Source organism: Rhincodon typus, chromosome 26 (assembly GCF_021869965.1).
Source record: "Rhincodon typus isolate 14 chromosome 26, sRhiTyp1.1, whole genome shotgun sequence".
NCBI lineage: Eukaryota > Metazoa > Chordata > Chondrichthyes > Orectolobiformes > Rhincodontidae > Rhincodon > Rhincodon typus.
The window spans coordinates 15,022,555-15,040,221 of record NC_063357.1 but is presented as its reverse complement, the minus strand read 5'-3'; the positions used below and the strand labels follow the sequence as shown (position 1 = coordinate 15,040,221).

The window sequence follows — 17,667 nt, the reverse complement described above, 5'->3', positions numbered from 1 at the left end:
CTGCTCCTATGATGCTGCTTGGCCTGCTGTGTTCATCCAGCCCTGCATCTTGTTGTCTCGGATTCTCCAGCATCTGCAGTTCCTACTATCTCTGATTCAATTTTAACCCCACTGCGAAGCCTCTTCTAAGGACTTTTTCTCTATGTAAATATTAATGTGCATGTGCTAAGGTCCTCTTTCTGGGTTAAGTGCAAATATTTGCATAGCACAGAGAGGAACATTACACTCTCTCAACACTTAAATTCACTCACAATACTCTTAAAAGAGCAATGGGGAGAAGCAAAATTCAGTCAGAATTCCTATCCTTGGAATTTACCCAAAGCAATGAAGTCAACACAAGATTACACTAGTACCACCCCTGACAGCCAGGGCTAATGATTGAGTGTTAGTACAACCCGTTACTTCCTATTCAGAGGCACAGGTTGCCCACTTCCAAAAGGTCCTTGTGTGGGGTAACTCCTCTTCAGCAGTATAGAAAAAGCTGTCAAAGGTGCTTGTAAATGTGACATGAAGGTCTAAAACAGCCTTCACTAACTGATGGCAGAGAATGTTGTGCACCACCAGGATGAGCAGTTGCTATAACAACTTGGCAATGGACACCAACACCAAAAAGAACAGCCCACAACAGAAAATAATTAATGCCCTTTAAGGGAGGAAATCTGCCTCCTGACCTGATCTGGCTTGCATGTGACTCCAGACCTACAGCAATGTCCATTGACGCTTATCTGCCCTCTGAAACTGCCAAGCCAATCAGCTCATACAGCAATTAGTGATGGGCAACAAATGCTGGTCTTGTCAACATCTGGTCTCTCACATCGCATGAAAAAATAAGAAGTACTCAGTTAATAAGCAGCCCTTGTCTCAGACCGTGCCTGTCAAGAACTGGCCTCTTTATAAACGTGTGCCATATGAAGATAACTCTTTTTTAAATTCTATCATGGGATTTGGGCTTTGCTGGCTGAGCCAGCATTTATCACACACACTACCTGCCCTTGAGAAGGTGGTGGTGAGCTGCCTTCTTGAACTGCTGCAGTCTGTTTGCTGTAGGTAGATCCAGAATGCTGTTAGGGAGGGAGTTCCAGGATTTTGACTCAACAATAACTAATGTACAGCAATATATTTCCAAGTTTGGGTGGCAAGTGGCTTGGAGGGGAACTTAGAGGTGGTGGTATCCCCATCTATCTGCTCTCTTGTCCTTCTAGGTGATAGTGGTCAAGGGTTTGCTAGGTGCGCTCTAAGGAGCCTTGGTAAATTTTTGCGGTGCATTTTATAGATAGTACACACTGCTGCTGCTGAGCATCAGCGGCAGAGGAAGTGGATGCTTGTGGATGTAGTACCAATCAAGTAGGCTGCTTTGTCTTGGATAGCGTCAAGCCAGGCAAGTGGGGGATATTCCATCACACTCTTGACTGGTTTGTTTCAGATTTCCAGCATCCACAGTATTTTGCCAGTAACCCTGTATTAACTGTGGAATAGGCTTCAGGCTGCCTCTACATTCATAGCATCTCAAATTCAAGTTATCTATTTTATCAAAATTAGCTTTATGGCAACAAAATCAATGACCTCTACTTCGGCTTCTAACGGCAAACTGTTTGATCTATTGACGACCAAATCAAGGTGCATGACAAATAAAGAGCTGTGCCCTGACAGGACTGAATACTTTGAGGCGAGTTCATCAGTTAACTGCATTTGAGTGCCTCAATCTACTCAAACTTTGTAATAAGTCAGTAGAAGCCACATGTGGATAATGGAGATAAATATGAATGAACTGCTTTCAACTTCCTCATCTTTAGTGTCAATGCATTGCCCTTATTGGGGTCTGCAGGTAAATTGATTAATTGGCAGCGCAAGTTATTAGTGGTGGTGAATAACAGAGGAAAAGTAACATGAATGATTTGAGAAAGAGCAATTACTTTCAAATCTTACTGGTATATCTTTCCTGCCTTAGATTAGTTGCAGGGGACATGTTAGCATCTGCTGATAAAAACATGGCATTCTACTAAAGCTGAGGAAATTTCCATTAAGAGAAACATTGTCATGCAGTCAAACAAAAGGCAGGGAGCAAGCGAGAAGTGCTTTGATCTGACACTGCAACTGCTATTGTTCAATGGACAGGCCTGATCTCAAAAAACATAAATACAGTGTGATTCTATCCCCCACCAGGGTGACCCACTCCACTTGGCTGGGGTGTCACATCAGATACTGTTCTGAAGAAGAGACATACCAGATTTCAAACATTACATCTGATTCTCTCTCCACAGATGCTGCCAGACCTACTGAATTTCTCCAGTAGTTTCTGTGTTAATTTCAGGTATGAATTCAAGCTGCGTCGACTATTCTAACTGCAATATGGCCCTTTTCTCTCATAGACACATTCTACTCAGGTTCCTATTCAATATCATTGTCATAGTGCAACTGAGGAGCTTCCCTAAGATGGTAGCAACAAGATACTTCCATCAATGTAGCTTTGCAGAGCTTTGAAATATTCTTCAAAGTACTTCCCAACAATTTCTTTAGAGTGTAGTGATATGGAGAGGTAGAACTGTAGAAATTCTAAGCTTCTTGTTTAAAAAATATACAATTGGATTCTGAACTTATTAGGAAGCAATCAAGCTTCTTTCCAAACAAGATACTGGAAATGCCTTTGACAGGTGGGATCCAGAGACAAGGTTCAGCAGGAGGATAGGAACAGCCCAAATTGTAAGAGACAGCAAGGAAGTCAAGAAGGCATAGAAATTATAGGCTAGTTAAGGCACAAGGGAGTTTATCAAGGTTGGGTGGTATTTATTTTAATGCAAGGAGTCTGATAAACAAGGCAGATGAGTTGAGGGCACAAATTACAATGATCTCATTGCTATCACTGAGACAGAGTAGAAAATGGGGTGATGGAGGACTGACAGCTCAATATTCCAGGGTACAGGGTCTTCTGGTGAGACAGGGTCGGGGGCAGGTAAAAGAGGAGGGAGGGGTGCCACAATATTGATCAGAGCATCAGTTACAGCAGTAAGAAGGGATAACATCTTAGCAATCTCCACAAATGAACCCATATGGGTAGAACCTAAAAGCCAAAAAGGAGCAATCACATTATTGGGAGCATACCCTTGGTCTCCTAACAGTAGGAGAGAAATAGACAAGCAGATATGTAAGCAACATGCTCCAACAAAGACAAAGGTTGGAACCAACAAATCCAGTGATCTTTGGATATGAAGGGATACACAGAACTCGATAAAGAGAAATGAGGAGGCATATTGCAACTACCAAGGGCTCAAAGTAGCAGAAGTCCTACAGCAGTACAGAATGTGCAAGGAGAAACTTTAAAAGGAAACCAGGACAGCAAAAAGGGGGTGTGAAAGAATAATGGCAGGTAAAATAAAGGAAAATCCAACATTCTTTTACAAGTTTACATTAAGTTTATTGTCAATAAACTGCATTCTTGTTAAAGTGTGGTGCCTATAATTGACACAGATCTCGATTGAGGATGAACCACTGCATTATTTAGTCTCATTATAAATTCCTTGCTTTTGCACTCTCTGCATCTGTTGAATGTATAAAATCTAGGATGCAGTTTTTATCCATACTCTCAACCTGTCCTGGACCCCTTCTATGATTTATGCACATATACACCCAGGTCCCTCTGCCCCTTTCTAGTTGTACCTCTTTCCATTCTTTCAACCAAAATCAATTACTTCACACTCATCTGAATCATTCACCACTTGTCTGCCCATTCCACCAACCCGTCACAGCCCTCTTGAAGTTTATTGCTATCCTTCTCACAGCACTTACAAGTCTTCTGTGATTTACAAGTTTTGCAACTGTGTCCTGAACACCCAAGTCATTAACACAACATATTTTCACAGAATAAAGTCAATCTCACTCAGGAGGCAGTGTTGATGTAACTTGCACCAGGAGCGTTGCAGATCGCCTGAGAGAGCCTGTCACAGTTATCTTTACTCGAACTGTAGGGAGGGGATATGAAAATCCAACCTTGCAGCATCTCCAAGTCCAGCCTCTGGGCCCTCGTTGCTGCTGCAGCTGCTGGTATCACTGGAGGCCCAAGCCGGAGTCGGGGCTACTCCAACACTGAGGGGGAATGCAATGAAAGTTCAAGGAGAAGGAATATTCTGTCATGTGGGAATCAAACTGGCACTGACGCCAGTTCGTATGACGCTGAAACTAAAAGTCCGGGTTAATCTGTAAATGCACCAGCTGACTATCTGCTCGCTCCCAGACCCCAAAGATGAAATATACTTGCAAAGTAAACCGCAAATTCAGCGGGACTGAGTACGAGACACAAACAGTTTAGTGCAATGTAACCTCCAGTGCATTTGATTCAGAATTAATTCTCTCCTTGGTATCAGAAGGCAATACTGTACCGGATTACAGCATTGCATTGCAGTTCTGATCGCCTCCTGCCAAATCCCACCAGAAGCACGCGGTTATCTGGAGTTAAATTCAAACGGCAATAAATTCCGGTCAAAATTACAACAAAACTGCGTTGTGCGCTGCAACCTGACAAGTTACATCGATCTACCCTGGGTGTGTGGAGTTAAAAAGAATCCCCAGCAATGATTGGGATTGGATTGTAATTGTTAGTGGAGTGTTGCAGACACTTTTGAGGCAGGTACACTCATTCAAATCATCCGCGAGTCGCTCCCAAAGTTCAGGCTGAGGTCAGCCACTAATGCTATTGTCAATGTTTCCATTTTAAAAAGTCGTTGTTGTGTGTCCTTAGAGTAACATACTGACAGCGAGACTCTTGTGGTGCAGAGGTAGCATTCCCTAGACCGAGAGACCTGGGTTCAAGTCCGACCTGTTCCAGAGTTATGCAATAATATTTCTCAACAGGTCGGGGGAGGAAACTGAGACGAAATGAATGGAAAAGCTCAGCAGTCAGGAGGGTTCCTCGGAACCCGAAACGTTAACGCTGGTTTGTCTCCACAGACCCGCTGAGTTTTTCCAGCAATTTCTGTTCTTTTCAACAGCATCCGCTGTTCTTTCGCAATTCTTTTTCTTTTTTTAAAAAAGAATTTTTTGTTTGAAAAAAGAAATAAGTCCATTTAGATTAAAATAGAGCCGTTGTCACCTCTGGAAGTTTGCAATGTGAGGAAGGGGGGGTGGTCTTTCTGTCTGTCCATAGAAAAGAGGGTAGAAAGGGTTAAATGAATAATAAAAAGTGGGGGCTGAGCTACAAGTGAGAGTTGGGGGTTGGAGGGGGTGGAATTGAAGCAGTTTTGCTACAGAAAGGTGAGCCTTCCATCACGTGGTCTTCGTGGGGCTGTGTGTGTGTTTTAAAAGGGGAGAGATGTTGCCTTGGAAGGTGTTGAGCTGGACCTGCCTGGATGTTGGGAGTCAGTATGGATCAACCCAGCACCGCGTACAGGAGTAAAGCAGGAGTGGAGCCGCTGCTTTATTCTGCTGGGAAGGCTCCACCAGCAGATCAGGGACACAGGGCTGACCCCCCAGTGAAAACTTCCCGGAGCGGGCCGGAGGAGGAGAGCAAGGCGAGGAGACGTCCCAGGCCGGTGCGGTCCAAAGCCCGGAGGATTGCGGCCAATGTGCGGGAGAGGAAGCGCATCCTGGATTACAACCAGGCTTTCAACGCTCTGCGCCTGAGCCTGCGCCATGACCTGAACGGCAAGCGCCTGTCCAAGATCGCCACCCTCAGGAGGGCCATCCACAAGATCTCCAGCCTTTCCCTCTTCCTGCTGTCCTCTCCAGCCCAGCGCTGGCCGTGTGACCACAGCGAGTGCCGGCGGCTACCCCGCTTCCCCGCAGAGACTCCTTACGCTGGAGGTGAGCCCCGCCAGCTCCCCTCCTCGTCTCCGCCTCACTACCCCCCCAGGAGCACCGGCAAGTCCCTTCTACTTCCAGCAGCCTCCGAGTGACGGGCCCAGGGAACAGGGCACCGTGCCCAGCCCGCAGTGTTACTCAGCTACCGGCACCTACCAGTTTGGAGTGAGGACAACTTGCCACCAAAATCACCTGGAAACCTTTGTAGACTCCTCTCCGGTCCCACTGACTTGGCAATTCAATTATTTCCCAGGAACAAGTTACCAGCAGACACTCCCAATGCACTGAGCAGATGCTGATGTGGCTGTCTGTGTGCTTTTTTTTTAAAAAGGTATTTTTTTTAACTCGCCTGTAATCTCGGTGTTGAGATGTATGTCTATATTCAGGGATCCTTGGCACAGATTCTCTCCCCCCACGCCCCCTACATTCTCAGGGAAAATGGTCACAGGTAATATCTCACAGTGGTAATACTTCAGCAAGTATTTGAACCTTTTTCCCCAGCGGTTGGTGACAGTCGTGCAATCTGAATTCCTGATTAGCGGGGTGGCCCATCTCCATCGCCATTGAACCAGTGCACACCATGCTCCACAGTCTGACAAATGCTTCACTTCATTGCAAAGCGAGGCGTCCACTACATGTCACCATCGTCCAGTCAATACGGTGAACAACCTACGTGTGTAATTCCTTACCACTTCAATCAATAGAGTGCTGTCAAAAACGCAGCTCTTCTAATACCAGGTTCGTACCATGATCTGGCAACTTCCATTTGGCAGTATAGAAACTGGGAGCAGGAGGAGGCCATTCAGCCCTTCGACCCTGCTGTACCATTCACCACAATCATGGCTGATCATCCAATGGAATTTCCTGTTTCCGCTTTCCCCCATGTCGTTGATCCCATCAGTCCCAAGTGCTATATCCAACTCCTTGAAATCATAAAAACCGAAAGAACTGCGGATGCTGTAAATCAGGAACAAAAACAAAGTTACTGGAAAAGCTCAGCAGGTCTGGCAGCATCTGTGAAGGAAAAAACAGAGTTAACGTTTCAGGTCCGGTGACTCTTCCTCAGAACTGTTATGATAACCACCAGGTAAAGGGATATTACAAAACAAATCAAAACTTCACCAGAAACTTTTCAAAGTAAATTAAAATGTTGTTGGGGGGAGGGGTGGTGGAGGGAGATGATAGATTCCAGTGCCATGCTGTGCCCACTGGTCACTGGAGGCATCGAGAACACCAGCAGACAGTGCATATTTCCGTTTCACTGAAGCAGCTCTCATATGTAACCCAGCTGTATACAAACCACAAACAACAATAACCAATGTTTAAATAACCCCTTTTAGGAAGGCAGTTGGTGAGAGTGCATATCCCTGATGTTTACTATATGTTATGAGTGAAATTGAAAGCAATTTTCAAATGGTACTCTTATCGCAAGCTGAAATCTGTATAAGTACTTTGGATTTAAATGCTGTGCCATATCATAGTTACAATATTTGAAGTATGTTTACATAGTATTTAACATGTCTATGTTCTTCCTGATCCACAATTTTTAATGAATATGAAGAATAAAACCCATTTTGAAAATTAGACTCACTTACACTCTTGAAGTTTCTCTCGTACAAAATGAAATATCAAAATATGAAAAAACACACTTAAAAAAGATGGAATCTTATAGAAAGACTGCAGCACATCATGGGAGAGAAATTGGGCTATTTACAACCCAGTTGTTGGCTGCTGCAAGTGCTGTTGGATCTCCAAAATGGCATCCAAGGTCTATGCATAATGTTGGGGTTAATTGCTACAGGTACCTTATTGATGCAGGTGTTAGGAGCACCTCAGCAAAGATCTAACAGACCTTTCACAGAGTAGACAGATCATGATGTCAGTCAGCATTCAGTGACTGATACCAGCACTACTATGGTAAAACTCCACACTTTAGTTAAATTACTTCCTCTCTTAACCTTGAGCCCAACAGGCTCAAACAGAGAGAAGGACCTCCACCAATGCTATTTTAAAAAAATCATTAACTGCTTACAGTTGAGTTGGTAATTGATTATCTCTGGCTGCTGATCCATTCCAGAAGCTCGGTGTTTTCTGTCGTGGTTTCAAATTTCAAACATCTACAATAAGAAAGATGGTGGATGTTTAAGGTCTTTTTACCCTTTATGAGATGTATGTACAAATCATTTGGTCCCTGATATGAGGAGACAAGTAGCCATTCCCCTTGGAATACAATATGACTTAGAGAATGAACTGAAGTGGCACAGAGTAGGATAAGCTGCTGGAAGAGGATGGAGGGGAAAGGTTGTACTGAGGGACAAGTTGGAGTTCCTAGTTGGAGATCATATCCACACAGGGTATTCAAGAAGCTGTTCTGCTACATGAACCTTAGAGAAGAACAATGAGATGCCTATGTTTCAGTGAGGATGTCATCACTGAATTGTGCATCTTGCTGCAGCCACAATTGCAACTTTGGAACAGGGCAAGGACTGCATTGTCAGTGACTGTGAAGGTGACCTTGGTTTATGTGGTCTACCATCGTCCACGCTGGAGCTGACAATATTAGCAACATGCAGTTTGCTGTCCACTGCAGAGTAAGGGAGCTCTCAGCTCAAAGAGAATTAACTACAGTTCAGTCTCTCTCATGAGAGAAAGGTGAGTCAGCAGAAAAGGATCAGCTTGAGTTCCAAGATTCCCCCGTAGTGCAAGAGCTGCAAACCAACTCTGACCTATAGGAGTAAACCAAACGAAAGAACTGTGGATGCTGAACATCTGAAACAAAAGCAAAAATTGCTGAATAAACTCAGCAGAATATTCTGAAGAAAGGTCAATGGACTTGGAATGTTAACTCTGCTTTCTGTCTACAGATGCTGCCAAACCTGCTCAGTTTCTCCAACAATTTCAGTTTTTGTTTCAGTTGTCCTATATCAGACCTTTAGCTCTTAGTACCAGCGGGTGTGTACCAATTGGTAGTGAATCATACAGGTGAATGCCCTGGTATGCTGGCAGCAGTCACAATGTCTTTAATTCTCTTCACAGTCGACAATCCACTGACAACATGACTGAAGCCTCCAGTTTGTAACCCAGACAAATGGGCACAACATACATACAGCAAAACCATGCTGCCATACAAAATGTGTTGGAGCTGACCACTGATGTTCTAGAACAAGGCTTACATTACTGGGACCAATCTGGAGGAATTCTGGAGTATCAAGCTGCTTGCTGATCAGAGTGGCCAGTATTGCACTACCAGCTACACATCAAGCAACCGAAAGGCCCGGAGAATTTTTAAAAATTCATTTACAGGATGTGGATGTTGCTGGCTAGGCCAGCATTTATTGCCCATCCCTAATTGCCCAGAAGGCAGCTAAAAGTCAACCACATTGCTGCAGGTCTGATGAGTCATATGTAGGTCAGTCCAGGTAAAGGTGGCAGTTTCCTACCCTAAATAAAGAGAAAGTAATCTTGATGGTTCATTAATGTCTAAATGACTTTAGTGAACCAGATGGGTATTTCCTGACAATCAGCAATGAATTCACAGTTATCATCAAACTCTTGACTCCAGATTTTTATTGAATTCAAATTCCACCATCTGCCACGGCAGGATTTGAACCCAGATCCCCAGAACATTACCTTGGTCTCTGGATTAACAGCCCAGTGATGATATCACGAGGCCATCACCTTCACATGAATGAGGAAAAGGCTACCTACTGTGGTGTTTCCCAAAGTTTTCCCCACAGTGACCCCACTTTGAGGCTTGAAAGGATTTGTGATCCCTCTGAGAGAGCAGGGGCTGGGGTCAGTGAGAGGAGGGGCCTGTTAGAGTCAAATCGTATGCATTCTAACTCAGTCAGATCTCCACAGTGGCCATTGCTTTCTCAGGGCTCACAACCTCCAAATGTCAACTCACAATCCCACTTGGAGTCTCAACATGCCCATTGGGAATTCCTGACCTCAGCAATCCCTTTCTGTCTAGGCTGGGGTGAAGAACTCCAGATGAAATACCTGTAACTGCACCCAAATCTCCATTTATAATCAGACTCTAACCCTAACCTTACCATCTCTCAGAAATGGATGCTATGCAAAAACAGAGGAAAAAAAGGCAAAATAAACGCTCCAAACCAAATTTCTAAATAAAATCAAGCTATATTCCAAGCGAAAGTGGAATAATTACCCAGTTTGGTTTCTGGTCAATGGTAACCAAAGGTGTTGATAATGGGACGTTCAGTGACTGCAATGCCTTTGAATGTCAAAGGGAGAAGGTCATTGCCCAGCACTTGTGTGGTGTGAGTATTAATTTCCATTTGTCAGCCCAAGTCTGGATGTCACCTGGGTTTTGCTGCAGTTGGACATAGACTGGTTCAGCATCTGAGGAGTCATAAAATGTACAGAATGTTGTGCTAACATTGGTGAATATCCCCACTTCTAAAATTATGATTGAGGGAAAGTTAATGATGATGCAGGCGAAGTTGGTTGGGTCTAGTATGCTACCCTGAGGAATTCCTGCTGTGATACCATTGAACTGTGATGTTTGACCTCTTTTGTGCGAGGAATAGCTCCAATCTGCAGAAAGCTTTGCCTGTATCCTCTTGACTCCAGTTTTGCTGTGGTTTCTTGGCCAAATGTTGCCTTGATGTTAAATGCAGTGATTCTCACCTCACTTGTGGAATTCAGGTCTTTTTCAATGAGGTCAGGAGTTATGTGGAGCAGCCTGGGCTCCTAAACTGAGTGTCATTGAGCAGGTTATTTCTTGATAGCATCGTCCACTTCTTTGCTGATCAAGAGTAGACTGGTAAGGCAGTAACTGGCTGGGATTCATACATCCTGCTTTTTGCAGATAGGACATAACCAGGGAAATTGTCTGAGATATTGTTTGTAAAGTATGATTCTGTGAGTATGACCATGAAATGCCATTCATAGAATCCCTATAGCATGGAAGCAGGCCATTCAGCCCATCAAGTCTACACCGACCCTCCGAAGAGCATCCCACCCAGACCCTATCCCCTACCCTGGCCGTATAACCATGGCTAATCCACCTAGCCTGCACAATTTAGCACGGCCAACCCACCTAAACTGCACATCTTTGGACTGTGGGAGGAAACCAGTGCGCTGAGAGAAAACCCACACAGACATGGGGAGAATGTGCAAACTCCACACAGTTAGTCACCTGAGGCTAGAATCGAACCCAGTCTCTGGCACTGTGAAGCGGCAGTGCTAACCAGTGAACCACCATGGTTCCCAATTGCCTGGCTAGCTCATGGGACAGCTCTGTCACTGTTATGATGGAGGATTTTGTAGGACTAGGGAATTTCTATTTTGGTGCCTTGGTTGATGCTGGTTTTCATTCCTTTCTTTAGGTTTTGGAGGGGTTTGATACAACAGAGTGGTTTGCCAGCCCATTTTAGAGGGAAGCTAAGAGTCAACCACATTGCTAGGGATCTGGAGTCGCACATAGGATTTCCTTTCTAAAGGGCATTAGAGAACTAGATGGGATTTTACAAAAATCAACAATGGTTACATGGTTCCCATTTGGCTAGCTTTTAATTCCAGATATTTTTAATTCAAATATCACTCTTGACCACAGAGTGAATTGAATGCACATCCCCAGAACATCAGGCTGGGGTTTTGATTACTAGTCCTTTGTGGAAAAGTGGTTCTGACAGTTTCACACATTTTAAAATGGGAGACTCATTGTACTACTAGAGGGACAAAAACTAAAGAAATTTAAAAAATTTTTGATTTAAAGGACTTTTTGAATTTCTTTTGTCTACTTTTTTCAATTATCAAAGCAATGAGTTTGAATTCTTTTTGATTCCAAATGTGTTTAAGCACTGAATTAACAGTAATTAACATCCTCATGAGCACAGACCATTTCAATTCAACTGCATCAATATTACTTACCTCGATTGGCGGCATGGAAAGAAGGATCTAAATTGTTTTTTCAGAACAATTCCTGATGGCACGAGTTGCTTGTCAAGTCAATAAAAGAACAGAAATAGAGAAGAAATCGATTACCCTTTGAACAAATTAAGTTGCCTTTAGATTTTTAAGAAGAAAGCAAAAGTGAAAAGTAAAGCTATTTGAGATACTTTGGGGGGGTTGGTTAGCTCAATAGCTGTTTTGCTGAGGCAGAGTGATACCAACAACATGGGTTCAATTCCCACACTCACTGACTCTCCTTCTCAACCTCTCTCTTTGCCTGAGACCTAAACCTCAGGTTAAACCGCCACCATGGTCTCACTAATGAGAGACCAACTCTATCATCCAGTAGGTCTATGGAGACTTTACCTACTATTTTTAAAACAAGCAACTCACTGCTCATCTCACCCAGTGCAGGAATTAAACCCATACCGTTGGCATCAGTCTGCATCACAAACCAGCCATGCAGTCAACTGAGCATCTGTACTTAAGCACAGAGACTAAATTCAAGGTTCAATTCAGTCTGTGATAGTTAACTGGTTCAGGCATGCTGACATTAAGAAGCTGCTTAATTACTTAAATTCTGAGATGTTATATTTGACTATAAACCAATCACACAAGTGTGGCCTCAGCAACTCTAGAGAAGGGAAATCATTCAGTATTGTCATGTTTCATCACTAACAGTTGACCCCTTCTGGTATGTACATATGAATGGATGACTATTCAGCCATAATACTGTCAATGTTGAATAAGATGCTGGCTGTTGTAGCTCACATATGAGGCATGGCCACTTTGAAGGTCTTTGAGAGTATGACTGACACCTGAAAAACTGTACCTCAGCAGAAATGTATACATGCAGGAGACAATAGGACAAAATAGAAACATAGTTGGAAAAAGATTAACAAATTAACAAATAAATTGGAGATATGGTAGAAGTCAAAAATAAAAGTTGATTTGGAATGTATCTGAAGTTGCAATGGTCCTGGTTCATCTTTAATCTTGTTAAGACATCTAACCTGGTCATTACTTCAGTGGTCTTTGTAGGACCTTATTGTCATAAATGTAGTTGTCATTTTTCCTACACCACAATACTAAATTCACTGCCAAATGAGTTCAATGACTATGAAGTGCTTTGGGATATCTCAAAATTGTGAAAGGTGTATGATAAAATGCATGCAACATTCACTAAGTCACTCATTCATTCATAATTCATAAATTTTACGGTCAATATCAAACTGCAAACATACAGTCTCCTCGTATATGCACATTATGATATTTCCAAGTACTAGTCAATGAAATAAAAGAGTATATCTTGTAAAATGACTGTTGTTACATAGCTTCAAGAACCCTTCATCAAAAAGCCCCACACAATATTCCTATTGATTTTTGTACAACAATGTAATAATACAGGTTGAATAAACAATCAGGGCAAAATTTAATCTGGTCAATTTTGTCTTATTGAATAATGCAGTCTGCTAAAGTTTGATGGCAGTAAAAATTTGGGTAGTCAAAAAAATGAAACAGCAAATGCTGGAAATTTAAAGTGAAAACACAAAGTGCTGGAAATACACAACAGATCCATCAACATTACAAAAAGACAGTGTCAATAAACATGGAGCTGGACAAACACAGCAGGTCAGGCAGCATCACAGGAGCAGGAATGTCAACATTTCGGTCCTGCTGTGATTGTCCAGCTCCATGTTTATTGACTCTGACTTCCAGCATCTGCAGTCATTACTGTCTCCTAATCATTAAAAAGTCACTCTGAGATAAAGTCTGCACTTGAAACATTAACCTTTCTTTTGACCCTTCAGATTTTGATGGACCTGTCATGCATTTCCAACGTATTTTGTCATTTTTCCTTAAGATTCAAACTTGATAAGCTGTTAACACATCAAGCAAATGCAGCCCTATGGTATCAATGTGGACTTCACAAGCTTCAAAATCTCCCCTCTCCCTACCGCATCCCAAAACCAGCCCAGCTTGTCCCCACCTCCCTAACTTGTCTTTCCTCCCACTTATACCCTCTTCCCACCTCAAGCCCCACCCCCATCTCCTATCTACTAGCCTCATCCCACCCCCTTGACCTGTCCATCCTCCCCGAACTGATCTATCCCCTCCCTAACTCCCCAGCTACACTTACCTTTACTGGCTCCACCCCTGCCACTTTGACCTGTCTGTCTCCTCTCCACCTATCTTCTCCTTTATCCATCTTCTATCTGCCTCCCCCTCTCTCCCTATTTATTTCAGAACCCCCTTCCCCTCCCCCATTTCTGAAGAAGGGCCTCGGCTTGAAACGTCAGCCTTCCTGCTCCTCTGATGCTGCTTGGCCTGCTGTGTTCATCCAGCTCTACACCTTGTTATCTCAGATTCTCCAGCATCTGCAGTTCCTACTATCTCTGAAGCAAATGCTGCATATTAATTTGTTCATTTTGAAATTTGGAACAGTGCTGATCTGTAATAATCTTTGTTGTCCTCTCAACAAAATGTTCCAAAGATTAACTATGCTTGATAAATGTTTCCTTATATATAAGAAAATCATGCCAAATGCTGAGGCAAAAAGTAGTGCACTAATATTTTAGGACCTATTCAGCCAAACATTCACATAGAAGTATCTGATTTGGAAACTGAATATAAATTGTCCAAATAATATAGACAATGCCAAAGAAGAGAGCAGCAGTGAAAACAAAGGGGCAAAGCAGAAATTATGGAAGATATTGGGCAAATTTCTGTCCAATATTAACTTGTCAAACAATGGTAGGTTAAATTTGAAGCAGGTAAGTGTGAACCTAAGAAGTTAAAATGGACAGTGCATTTGATCCATGAGTTGAAACAGCTAAGGCAGAAATAACTTTGTGATCTAATGAAAAGCAGTCATCAACAAAATCCAGTAAAACAGTAAATTATTAAGAGAATATAATTTTTTTAGAGGGGTGTGAATTGGTTCTGGGCAGTAGCATAAAACTGACCAGAGCAAAACATTCTTCATTGCATTCTTCAGGCAGTGTATGAACTGGCCTACTAACTTCCTGTAAATGCTTTCACACAAGACTGATCTCACGCCCACCCCCTTTAAGTCCAATGAAGTTGAATTCAACTTCACAGCACTTAGCTTAGAAAGTACAATGAACACTTTCTACAGTCTGCTCAACAATTATAAAGATACATTTGAGCACATAATAATGCTAATAGGAATGTTAATTACCAGAATTACTAAGAAAAGCTATGAGACTCATCTTTAGAGTCTGGGATTCAGTTATGTTTGATGTCAAAAGAGATGTGGGAGCATCAGCTGTCAAAAGAGGCATCTGAAAGATGTTCTTGTGAGGGTTCAGGTGGAAGAGAAGCTAGAGGATGAGAGTGGACATGGGGAATAAAGTTTAAACCAGTAACTGTTAACTTTAAGATTGATATTGAAAATGGATATTGTTATGACTGATGTTGAGGAGTGAATTGTTGCTCTAGTCCTACTATACCATGGATCACAATACAAAATATCCTTCCCAATCATCGAGATGGACAATTATGTATATAAAGTTTTAAATTTAAAAAAAAGTCTATCAACTAGATTTCTGAATACACACAATTATTGGCTTATTATCAAAACAAAGATTATTCAATGAAGATACAATAATTAGTTAATGTAGTGTCAGTAACATAGAAACATAAATGCTTATCGCTCTAAATATTTTCAAAATATGAACAAAACACAAAAATATGCACACTTCAGGAACAGACAGAAAAAAGTCTGATTTTTCTGAGGAGATTGCTTTTCTGAAAAAAAGTGGTGGCCAATGGATTTTGATTGAAGGCAATATCATAAAGCACAGAGTATTCCAAAATCTGCCACTCTGATGGTCTAACAGATGTCATCACATCATGTTTAGTTGACTCTGGAGTCATTCAGGCACACACCTTGCTTGGGAAATACAATTTGGAGAAAGTCCTTCCTTCACACTTTCAGAAGAACAAATAGGCTTCACCCTGATCTTGACAAGAAAGTTTTCTTTACAGGAATGGCAGAGATTAGAGCGTGTGTTGTCAGCACCAAGGTGGCTAGCAAAGATGGCCACCACCCATAGGCACACATGCACAGATGGCTCCAGTATTGTCCCATGTGTTAGAGCTGTGTGTAGTGAGGTCAGCCAGGTGGCCCACATAGAATATGAGTTCCCTGATTGGGACTGTTAATCTGATCTAATCAGGGAATCTTGGCTGACAGATATAAACAGGAGTGGCAAGGGTTCTGTTCACTGTGGGAACCGACTCTGAGCCAGCTGGGTCAGTGTCATGTACTATGCACATGTAAATAAAGGATGACTTGGTGACTTTCTTTTAATTTCAAAAATATACTTTTCTCTTTAAAAAAATCTTTGTATGTATACATAGTCACAAATGCAGTTCGGTTCTGTACAGTAGCACATCAAGGAAACAAACAAACATTTTCTTCTGAGGAAGGGTCTCTCAATCCGAAATGTTAACTCTGATTTCTCTCCACAGATGCTGCCAGATCTGCTGAGCCTCTCCAGCAATTTCTGTTTTTGTTTTTGAAACAAACATTGGAGTTTGACTCTATCCAAACAAACCAAAGATATCTCTTACACATACAAGACTACATTTACATGTATTTGAGGCACTGGGAGGGTCCGGTAACTGAACAGATCGCCACTTAACTTCAGCAGGAAGACCTCAGATGGCGGTCTTGGTGGCAGCTGCCTCAGTTTTTAGTCTGTCCCTCAGCACCTAGTCCTGGTCCTTGGAATGTGCCAATCTGCAACCCTTGGTCAAGGTCAACTCCTTGTTCTGGAAGACTAGCAAGTTTCGGGCAGACCAAAGAGTGTTTTTCACCGCGTTGATGGCCCTCCAGGTACAGTCAATGTTTGTCTCAGTGTGCATCCTGGGGAACAGGCTGTGGAGCACAGAGTCCTGCATCGCGAAGCTCGACAAAAACCTCTGCATCTTTCTCCAGACCTTCTTTGCAAAGGCACAATCCAGCAGGAGACACGTGACAGTTTCAACCCCCCAATGCAGTCGCTTCAAGGGCAGCATGCAGTGGGGCAGTCTGACAGGATACCAGCCTTCATGAGAATGCCGGGGAAACCGTGGTCTCAGCTACATATTGACTATGTCAGTCCTTTCATAGGTCCTATGTTCTTAGTTATTGTGGACGTCCATTCAAAGTGGTTGGATGTGCATGGAGTTCATTACTCAAATACTTACATCACGATTGAAAAGAACATAAGAACTAGGAGCAGGAGTAGGCCATTCGGCCCCTCAAGCCTGCCCTGCCATTTAATAAGATCATAGCTGATCTTTTTAAGACTCAGCTCCATTACCCGCCCACTCACCATGACCCTTAATTCCTTTACTGTTCAAAAATTTATCTAGCCTTGCCTTAAAAACATTCAGCGAGGTAGCTTCAATCGCTTCACTGGGCAGGGAATTCCACAGATTCACAACCCTTTGGGTGAAGAAGTTCCTCCTGACCTCAGTCCTACATCTGCTTCCCTTTATTTTGAGGCTATGCCCCCTAGTCCTAGTTTCACCTGCTAGCGGAAACAACCTCCCTGCCTCCACCTTATCTATTCCCTTCATAATCTTATACGTTTCTATAAGGTCTCCTCTCATTCTTCTGAATTCCAATGAGTATAATCCCAGTCTACTCAGTCTCTCCTCATAATCCAACCCTCTCAACTCTGGAATCAACCGAGTGAATCTCCTCTGTACCCCCTCCAGTGCTAGTATATCTCTTCTCAAGTAAGGAGGCCAAAACTGCACACAGTACTCCAGGTGTGGCCTCACCAGTACTCCAGGTGCAGCATAGCCTCCCAGTTTTTAAACTCCATCCCTCTAGCAATGACAGACAAAATTCCATTTGCCTTTTTAATCACCTGCTGCACCCACAATCCTACTTTTAGCGATTCATGCACAAGGACACCCAAGTCCCTCTGCACAGCAGCG

General features: G+C 42.8%; 1 protein-coding gene across 1 annotated transcript; it reads left to right on the top strand.

Annotated features, from left to right (window-relative positions):
* The first annotated feature begins 5,354 nt into the window (after positions 1–5,354).
* On the top strand, positions 5,355–8,930 carry LOC109936569 (class A basic helix-loop-helix protein 9). Its single transcript, XM_020535172.2, is given in 3 exon segments — positions 5,355–5,843; positions 5,845–6,121; positions 8,827–8,930. Coding segments are annotated over 2 exon segments (723 nt in total). The 3' UTR covers positions 6,079–6,121; positions 8,827–8,930.
* Positions 8,931–17,667: the final 8,737 nt, after the last annotated feature.